Source organism: Nelumbo lutea, chromosome 8, assembly GCF_056320005.1.
Source record: "Nelumbo lutea isolate HS-2025 chromosome 8, American lotus-T2T, whole genome shotgun sequence".
Lineage (NCBI taxonomy): Eukaryota > Viridiplantae > Streptophyta > Magnoliopsida > Proteales > Nelumbonaceae > Nelumbo > Nelumbo lutea.
This window is the reverse complement of record NC_142691.1, coordinates 15,781,670-15,792,116: the sequence shown is the minus strand read 5'-3', so window position 1 is coordinate 15,792,116 and position 10,447 is coordinate 15,781,670. Positions and strand designations below refer to the sequence as shown.

Sequence of the window (10,447 nt, the reverse complement as noted above, 5' to 3'; positions counted from 1 at the left end):
TTTCCAACCAAAATGTTGAACGGTTGAACCACAAATTGAAGAACAGAAAAATGCTCCCCACTACGAGGTCCAGATTTCCAAAGGATTTTAGATTTGTGAGTACTGAGTTGAGTAGTGCTCATATGGTCATATGGGCTTTTGTTTTTATCTTTGATTTCTGGGCTTTTGGGATGTGGGAGTAATGCCAAAGAAATCAACTCCAAAATTGCCACGACCCTCGCCTGTCTGGACAAGAAAAGCTGCCAGTGACAACAATTCTCCATCGTCCCACGCTTAACCATCAGAATTATAGTATTATAGTGGGTTCTCGCATATCAACTAGACATACCTTTCTCTTTTACTTATTATGTTTTCCTAAACAGGTAAAAGCCCAAATCACAACTGGGCCCCTACAACCGCTTCCCGCACAAATGACAACATAAACAATCCCTTAATCATACTCGGGGTATTGAGTTGAGCTTGTGCCTTGTTGTTCACTTAAAATTGGGCCCACCCAATCAGACGGCTAGAGTCGACGGTCATGGGACTGTGATGTGTAGCACACCGAATCGTCCCGTCTTTTAAGCTTAATCGTGAGGTGGCAGAACTACGACTCTGCCATGTTGCTTTGCTTCGACACGTACACGCTCCATTACGTAACGTCATAACCTCCTCCAAAATTAGTATAAATGTGGGTGGGGGACTCTGTGTCTAAGCTCTCTAAGCCTCTAGACTTATATTTATTAGTGTCAGCCAGCAGCGACAATGCAAGCAGCGATGGAGTTGAAGAACAACACCCAACACCAACAGTCTGTCGAAGGTGGTCATGGTCAATGGTGGTGGAGGGAGAAGAAGGTGAAGGATCTCATGGTCGAGAAAAGGAGGCTCGTCGAGGTCCCCTACACGGCTTCCCTCACCCACACCATGAACGCCTTGATTGCCAACCATGTGGTGGCTGTCCCCGTCGCTGCGCCCCCTGGCCAATGGATCGGCGCCGGTGGCTCCATGATCCTCGAGTCCGACAAGCAAACCGGTGCTCCACGCAAGCACTACATCGGCATGATCACCGTGTTCGACATCCTGGCCCACATCGCTGAGAACGGTGACGGCGCCGACTTGGATAAGCGCATGTCGGTCCCCGTCTCTTCCATCATCGGCCACTGTATAGAAGGTCTCAGTCTATGGACTCTCAAACCCAACACCAGGCAGGTTCTTTCTTTCTTTATCTCCATTTCCCTCCTTAATCCATACTTCTCATATTCATGTTCATGTATATGTTTCTCATGATCCTTATTGCAACCCAAATATTAGATTCCTCTGATCCTGGGTTATTTTGTTCTTCGAAGAAAGAGTGGTAACACAGAGAACCTGCCTGCATATTTGATTCCTGAAACCAAACACCACTTTCGGATATTAGACATTTTGGGGAAATTTGTAGAAGAGAAAAAAAATATCTCACTTCAGGAGTGCTGTTTATTGTTCAACAAAGTATAGTTGTCTAAAATTTCATGACTACTTAGACATCTCTGATCCTCTTTGAAAGTAGAAAACGCATTATTCGTGTACTACCCAACTAATTCCGTGGACACTTGTGCCAACCTCCTTCGATGAATGTTGGATCACCCTGTGTTTTATTCTTCTTTTTCCTGAAGTGCAGCATTATAGATTGTATGGAAGTGCTGAGCAAAGGTATACACCGTGCTTTGGTTCCAGTGGAGGGTCATTCGGAGAACATTTCCGGAGCAGAGCTGAAAGAATCATCATGTAGCTATCGGATGCTCACCCAAATGGATGTCTTGAGTTTTTTGAGGATGCACAGCTCTGAGATGGGAAATATCTTATCACGCAGTGTTGGAGAATTGAAGGTCATTGCTGAAAATGTTTTTGCTGTAACCAACCGGGCAAAAGTCATAGAAGCTATTAAATGCATGAGGACTGCCTCCCTTAGTGCTGTTCCAATTGTTGAAGCTTCAGATGCTACTGAAGAAGATCACACCCAGCTTATCGATGTATGTGTTCTCAAGCTTCTTCTTATACTAAGTGATTTTTTTTCTTTCTGGATTAGGCTTGGATTTTATTCATTTAGTCTATTCAATCTGGATTTGAAATGGAAATTCTATATCATATATATTACAGAAATTTTGGTTGTCTGTGGAAGTGGTTAATAGTATGTACCGTTGGAGTAGCTCAATTATACATTTTCTTCTTCAATCTTTCATCGTATTCAAGTTTAATCAAAGTGCCCATGGTGACAACACTGAAGTCATGGGTTCTGTCACAACTGATACACCAAATAAAGGAGAAAAAGAAAGAAACTACCTAGATAACCACATTGATATTGGTTGAACATTGCTTCACTATCCTAGGTGATTTTACAACTCATAGAATTAAGTTCTGCTTCACGTTGTTCTACTTCTCCAGCACTGACTTGCCATTTGCCTGTATAACTGTATTGCAGGGAAAAGGTAGGAAACTCATAGGAACGTTCTCTGCAAGCGATCTGAGGGGATGCCCAATTGCTTTACTGCAGTCATGGCTGTCTATTGGTGTTATAGAGTTCATAGAGCATATATCAATAGCCCCCAGTAATCTTGCGGGTGATTTAGGCCATTCAGCAAGAGAACTGGTAACTTGCTACGCCAATTCAAGCCTTTCTGAAGTCATTGACAAGGCTGTTGAGGCACATGTGCACCGAGTGTGGGTTGTAGACCAACAGGGTTTGCTTACAGGAGTTGTATCACTGACAGACATGATTCGAGTGATAAGGGAGTCACTGTTGTCCGAATTTGGAGCGACATGAGTGTCTGTACATGCCGACTGAAGGTGTTTTGGTGTCTTTGGGTGCCTGCTATGATGTTTCAGACCTCTGCAGTACAGGCTAACATGTTAACATGTACATACCGACTCCTGAGCAGGTTGTGAGTTGTCTGGAATTTCATGTTTGTCAGGCAAGTCTGGAAGGAATGCAGAGCAGTGATTCAGAGTTATAATGGGACGATGTTCAGTTGTAGTGTTTTGAATTTAAAAACAAACTCTTCATCTTCCACCTGCTGCACATTCTGACATGTATGCATTGCAGTTTAAACCTTCAGCTGCTCCAAATAGAAAGTTTGTCTAATTGGCTAGCATAAGCTAAATCCAAATTCTAATTGGACAGTCTTGATTCCCACATGCATGGGATTTGTCTTGATTTCTTATCTGGGTTCTCATGCGATTTGGCTTTATTTCTTATCTGGGTTCTCTTGATTTCAACTTCTGGACCACCTTTTGTTTGCCTGTAGTCTCAAGACAAACTATAACTGCAGCAGCAAGAACACAGAAATTAAGAGAACTATGAACACAGAAATAAAAAAGAACTATAGAAAGGGAATTTGGACTTTGACATTTTCACGATTATAATCGAAGAATATGAAGAAAATAAAAGAAAAAAGTTGGCTGAGTGATTTCAATCAGGACGAAGACCGGCGAGCAGAGTTGGTGGGTCAGTTGTATTGATTTAATTTATAGGGATTAATGGAATTGTTGATCAATTATAGGAGTGCGCAATACCAACAAAACACACAATATATTGGAATGGGCTTGATCTACATATATAATTCTACATTTGAGGGAGGAACATAAGAAACATGATAAAAAATTAGCAACTGCATTCAATCAATTGATTGAGCCTTGATCAACAGTTCAATCAGATTTAGCACATCAATGTTTGCCTTTCTCCCACCTCTAGAGATTACAGATTCGCGGATCGATACCAACGTATCTAATTATGATTTATAAGATTCGTTAAGTTTCAATTGAGAAAACCATGCCATACCTTATGGCTTATTCAAGGTAAAGGAAGTGGAATTAATGGAGCAAATAGTTTTTATTGCAAATTACAGCATAACGGCAACGATGCAACAGACGCTAATAAATTATGTTGTTCACTTGCAATCATTTGTCTATGTTGAATTTTGGTTGAGAGAGAGAGAGGATAGGTGTTTGGTTCTTGAAAGAATATTTTTTTTCTTTGGCAATTAAATAAATGATAGATAAAGATTATTGAAATAAGAAGTGGAAAATAAGATTTAAGACAGCCTCGATAGTTCCTACTACCCCTGTGCATTTTGAAAATTTGATGTCTGAGCTTTTGGGTTATCCACTGAGAGAGCTCTAGCACTATAATGCTAATGTTTTGATTTGATATAGCTCTTAGAATAGAGCTTCTTGACCCGTTACGACTTAGGAGAGCTGTAATGCAGATATCTCTCTTCCACATATCAATTTCTTCTTCCTACTTGTGTCTCAACACAATTTCTTGATAATCTCTGTTCTATACTTCTATTACTTCTATTGTGAATGTGGTTAACAAACAAAAAACAGGACAAGTAGTCGAAAATTTCAGTAGCAGAGAGAAAGCAGGTGGCTCCAACAGAGCCATAGATGGTAAAAAAAAAAACACTCACGGCAAACGTGAAGACCAGAGACCACACACAGTCATGGGGATACATTTCTGCTGGGCTACGCTCCATTTGAAACTTGTAGTGGATCATCATTGGTGTCAGCAATCCATGTAACAACAGTGGCCTCTAGGCTGGGGCTATCTAGCGCCTTACTAGCTACCATGAATGAATATACAAACCGGTGAGCGACGAACAGTGGAAATAGAACAGAAAAGCAAAAATGTTCAGCTTCCATTTTCAATCGAAAAAGTAAAACAAAAAAAAAAAAATCTGCGGGATGCGTTCGGGATCTCTCTCTCTCTCTCGGGTTGGGTCTCATCCTGCTGCGAAAAATGCTGTATTTTTTTTTATTTTCTCTCGCTGATTTGGCATTGGCAGTGAAAGGGTGACAAACAAAACACGACCACGGTGATTTGGCATTGACATTTTTTAGCTAACTTAATCTATTTGAAAAGAAAAAAAATATAAATATCCATAGTGTAAATACATTTATACTGCTTTAAAAAGCACAAATTACCTCAAATATATTTATGAAATTTCCTAACGATAAAATTTAGGAGAATGACCAATCAACCCAGAATTGTATAGCCCCATAATACAAGGGGAATGCATCTTGACCATGAATTGATGCCAAATTCACGGGCAGGATGTGGTTTATTGGGAGAGAGGGCTAATAGTAGGGGGGCTGGAATTCAGAATTCTGCATCGGGTGTATCCGTATTTATCTGATAAAATTACTATTCTATATTTAAACTTAAATTTATTAATAAAAATAATGGCAAATATGGTAATTGGTTCTTGATAGTAATTGAGTTTTTTTCTTTTATTTTTGGTAGAAAACAAACAACGCAACAACAGAAAGAAAAGAAAAGAACAAAGAACACAACCACAAAAAACTGAGGATCAAAAGTCCTCTCCGCAAAGTCAAGCATACGAGCCACATCTTCAGCACTAAAAGGCGGGAGCATCCAAGGCAGGGGGATGCTTCCAGAACTTCTGAGAACCATTCTTTCCTATGGCAGCCAGCCTATGCGCTACTCCACTGGAAGCCCTCTTTGCCAAAATTACCTTCAAAGAGAAGTCAGATAAAGCAAATAGGTTGTGAAGGATCGGCCAGATAACAGGCTCATAATTAAAAGATCTCCTGGTAACCACAGACACGAGAGTAGAGGAGTCACAGAAAAATATTAATAGAGCTTAGGCCCAACCCATAAAGGAACAAAACACACTCTTGAACTGTTATGGCCTCTGCATAGAGAGCAGACAACACTTTACAAGGTCCACATTTAGCAAAAAAATAAGTTTTTTTCTGTTAACAGAAACCCAAAAACCAAAAGCACTACAGCCTGCTCCAAAGCTTTCATCAGTCATAGCAATACACTCCTCACACACCAGCCATCTTTGCAAGAAAGGCTTGTCCACCAATTTTTTATGCAGAGAACAATCGATTGATTTTGGAGAGGAGGCTCTCTTTACTTCCATCCTCAACCTGCGAACAACATGAAGAGCATTAAAAGGGCTCAGGGATACAGACTAAAAAATGAAGCCATTTCTAGCTTTCCAAATATTCCATAGCACAATAGCAGATAGTTCCAGAGCATCTTCTCCCACAAAATATAGCAGCTGGTCTTGATTAATACACCAACCCAACAATCAAAAAAGTTATTAAAAGAGAAAAACATGTCTGCCCAAATGGCTAAGTCACAACCAAACCAAACAGCTCTAGCATGATCACACATAAACAGGACATGCATAACAGATTCAGGCTCTTTGCCACAAATTGGACAAAGGTCTTCAGTTCCTATCTACCTCCTCACTAGAACTTGTTTTACTGCTATACTATTATGGCAACATTTCCATAAGAAGTGTTTTATATTCTGGGGGATTTTAAGGGCCCATATTTTCTTCCATGGCTTGTTTTCAGAGGAGCTTTGGGTTAATCTTTGAGAAGATGGTTATTCCTTGTTGGCTAAACACTAACAAATTGATTTTACTGAGAACTTACCTTTTGGATCTAGATTCCACATTAAAATATCCTTCCTTCCCCTTCTAGGTATTTCGATTTTGCTTATCATTCCACTGGTATAAGGGTCAAACAAATCATTTAATTTTCTATAATCCCAGCCCCACTGTCTTTGGGTTGAGGACCCATTGGTTTGTAATGAGGGAACTCATTTATCCATGGGTCCTCCCACAGTGACAGATCCTCTCCAGTGGCCACACTCCAGGAAGCCCTTTCCCTTAGCACTTTTCTCCCTGCCAATAAGCTTCTAAATCCCCAAGCAGGATTTGGGAGCTTTAAAGCTCCAAAAATTATTGTCCCCTAAGTATCTTCCCATTATAAGTTTGCACCACAGACTATCCTTATTAGTACACACCGTCCAGGCAAGCTTAGACAGAAGAGCTAAGTTAACCTTTCTTTGCATGCTACTCTCCCCCTACAATAATTGTCTTTGAATTCTTCTAATTTTTTCACAAATTCCTATAGGAATGAGGAAGGCTGACATTGTATAAGCTGGGACTTCCATTAGCACTGCTTTAATCAACACTTCCTTACCTATAGGAGAAAGAAAATTGGCCTTCCGACTCTTTGATTTGGTCTCCAATCTTTCACAAATATAATTAAAGCACCCTTTTTTTACTTTCCTAGCCCAGTAGGTAAACCTAGGTAGTTTCAAGGAGAAACAACCTTTTTAACCCCCATCACCCTGAATATCATTTTTTGGAATCTATGATGCATTTTGGGACTAAAAAAATTTCAGATTTAGAGAGATTCACCTGTTGTCCTGAAGCTTGGCCATATTGGTGGAGGATTTCCAAGATCAGACCTCCTTACTCAATGTTTGCTTCTATGAAAACATAGGAATCATCTGCAAAGAGTCTACGAAGAGAATGAGCATTATTAATAGCCAAAGATAACACTTCAGAGACTAAGAGGAATAAATACGGGGATAGAGGATCTCCTTGCCTAAGACCCCTGGTTGGATAGAAAGTATGACTCAAGTTGCCATTAATAATCAGCTGGTAGAAGACTGAAGAGACACACTGCATAACCCACTAAATAAAGATTTGACCAAATCCCATCCTTTGCATCACTGTCTTCAGAAAAGGCCATTCTACCTTATCATAAACCTTACTCATGTCCAACTTTAGAGCCATGAAGTTCTTGTTTTTTTGGTAGTTTTCATAAAGTGGATGAGTTCATGGGAGATTAGCACATTATCCAGAATGGATCTACTCGGGACAAAAGCATTCTGATTTTGGCTTATACTTATAATATTTGGTAGAAATGGCTTAAGTCTGTTTATATTATCTTAGCTATTGTTTTATACAGTGTGTTGCAAAGACTTATGGATTAACACAATGATCATTTCTGGAGACCTACACTTAGGGATTAACACAATGGTCGTTTTATTTATCTCTTTGTGAAGTTCTCCTTTCTGAAATAAATCTTTGACTACTTTTGTAAAGGTGGGTCCCACCTCCTTTCAGAACTATTGATAAAAATAGTTTGGAAAACCATCCAACCCAAGAGCTTTGTGAGGGTTCATTTGGATCAAAGCCTCCACTATTTCCTCCTCTTCTATCTCTCTTTGCATCCATTGGTTGTCTTCATCACTTACTAGGTTTGATATAACATTAAGAAGTTGCTCCTCTGCATTTGGGTTGATAGATTCGAAAATCTTCACAAAATTCCCCACTAGATGATCTCTAATTTGGTCCTGGCCTGATATCCAATTATTCCCTTCATCCTTCAAAACCGCTATCCTATTTCTAGCTCTTCTCCTTAGAGTTGAATGGTGGAAAAATTTTGTATTCTTATCTCCAAGGTTTAGCCAATTCTGCCTAGATTTTTTAGCCCAAACCATTTCTTCTCTTTTTAATTCCTCATCCAAATCCTTCTCAAGCTGACTGACTCTTGACTGAGTATAGGAACTGCTTGGAGCATTTTGCTCCTTTTTAACTCGACTTGAATGGACTTAATTCTTTCCTACACTTTCCCAAATACTGTCCTGTTCCACTTCCTTAGGTCAGTTCTGAATTTGTTGTTTTTTTTTTCCACTACTTCCTTTTGGCCACCACTATTGCTGATCTAGGACCAAACCTTTGTTACCAATCTTGGGCAGTCCTCTTGGGTCGCCCAAATATTTTCAAATCCGAAAGGTCTGTACCTTCTACACTAAACTAAGTTAGTGCCTAGCATAATTGGTATATGATCTGACCCCCCCAATTGGTAAGTGTTGGACCCTGGCCTCCTGAGACAAATCCAGCCACTCACCATTTACCATAGCTAGACCAATCCTCTCTCTCACATTTTTTGACTCCTCTCTTCTGTTATTCCAAGTGAATCTTGGACCATGGCTTCGGATGATTTTGCAGCCTAAAGTTCTCAGCAACTCCCTATTCCTTCTCAAATGACTTCCTGATATTTTCTTTCTCCCTTCCTTATCTTCTTTATTGAAGACCAAATTCATGTCTCCTATGTTGACCCAAGGACCATCACGCAAATGAGCCAGTCTTTCCCATAGGTTCCTAAAGTTATCCTTTTTTTGCTTATTTGGTTCCCCATAGACAAAAGATATTCTCCACCTTCCCTCGGCTTCATCTTCCACATCTGCTGTAATTATTCTTGCACATGCCTGCTTGATTTGTAATTCACAGGATTATCATTGCCCCTGCTAGACCCTCCGCAGCCACCCCCCAGGACTCCCAATCATTAAACCCTGGCAGTTTTTTCCCACATTGAGCTACTAAGCATTTCGTTTCCATTAAGAAAGATTATATTTGGCTTAGTTTCCATGCAGGCTCTCTTGAGACCCCGAACTGTCAAGGGAGAGCCTAACCCCTGGCAGTTCCAAATCAAAATTAGCATGACTACTTTGGGGGCTGATTCTAGGCAGCCTCCCTCACCCTTTTCAATTGATAGACCCAATACCCTTTAAACATTTCTGAAACTTCCACCCTTTTCTCCCTGTGCTTTTCTAGTTCTTTCAACAGTAGACCCCAAGGAAACCCACTCGGCCTTAGGCTATTATAAAAAGACCCACTTTAAATAGTATTCCTCCATTATTGAAACTTAACCCTTTCCTTCCCCTTTTTATTTTATTTTTAATTTTTTTTCCTTTTGAAGGATTGCCAATTTCTGCATGCTAAAATTTTTCCAGACAACAATAAAGTTCCTCCTTGTTTTCCCAAAGCCCTCCCATCTTTTTTTGAAAACAAATTTGGATTTTCAGTTCTAACTTTTTTACCATTAAAATAAAAGGATTTTTTTGTTATAGACTGTTACCTCTTGCTCTGTTGAGTTGCCTCCCCCAATGCCTCCTCCATTTCCAGTATTCTCCTTTGAGTTGTCTTTAAACAGCATCCTGTTGCAATTGTAAGGGTTATCATTAATCCACTCCGCTACCTCCATTTCCTCGTCTGACACTTCCTTGTTGATGTCCCTCTCTTTCAGGTTTGTCACGCTCTCCCACTCCGGTAGCACTTGCTAAGTGTCCGAAACAAAGTCCACTTAAGTGTCTTCCTCGCGGTTTTGCTCTTTTCTCCTTTTTGTTCTACATAAAGCCTGCACTTCACTAGATTCCGAATCAGAGCGGTTTCTCTTCCTTTCGCCCAGATCTGAATTGTTGCGAACGTACTTCCCCCCTCTGGGCTGAAGTCACTTTTCTAGATCCGCTTGCTTAGCATGTTGTACTGATCTTTAACACCTATCCCTCCGAATCTCTTCCTGTATCCACGTGTTTTTCCTCATTCAATTTTGCCTATCCCTCCGAATCTCTTCCTGTATCCACGTGTTTTTCCTCGTTCAATTTTGCCTATCCCTCCGAATCTTCTTCCTGTATCCACGTGTTTTTCCTCATTCAATTTTGCTTTGAGTTGAAAAGAGATAATTTTAAGATATTTAATGAATTTAATTCTCTCTCATTAAATCCAATATTTATTATTAACTTGCATTCATTTCATTCAATCATATATTTAAGTTATTTTTTTTGTTTTTCCATCATTAAGTTCTATTAATTAAA

The 10,447-nt window shown here is 39.8% G+C and overlaps 1 protein-coding gene and 1 long non-coding RNA gene across 2 annotated transcripts; one reads left to right on the top strand and one right to left on the bottom strand.

Annotated features, from left to right (window-relative positions):
* Positions 1 to 693: 693 nt before the first annotated feature.
* LOC148842978 (SNF1-related protein kinase regulatory subunit gamma-like PV42a) lies at positions 694 to 3,107 on the top strand. Its single transcript, XM_088956907.1, has 3 exons — positions 694 to 1,184; positions 1,637 to 1,988; positions 2,438 to 3,107. The coding sequence occupies exons 1-3, from the start codon at positions 745 to 747 to the stop codon at positions 2,777 to 2,779; spliced, it is 1,134 nt and encodes a 377-aa protein (XP_088813033.1). The 5' UTR covers positions 694 to 744; the 3' UTR covers positions 2,780 to 3,107.
* Positions 3,108 to 5,587: 2,480 nt separating this feature from the next.
* LOC148842977 (uncharacterized) lies at positions 5,588 to 10,226 on the bottom strand. The gene is made up of 2 exons (XR_016103484.1): positions 9,712 to 10,226; positions 5,588 to 5,910 (listed from the first exon to the last, which is right to left on the bottom strand). It is a non-coding gene; the product is annotated as an uncharacterized LOC148842977 (long non-coding RNA).
* Positions 10,227 to 10,447: the final 221 nt, after the last annotated feature.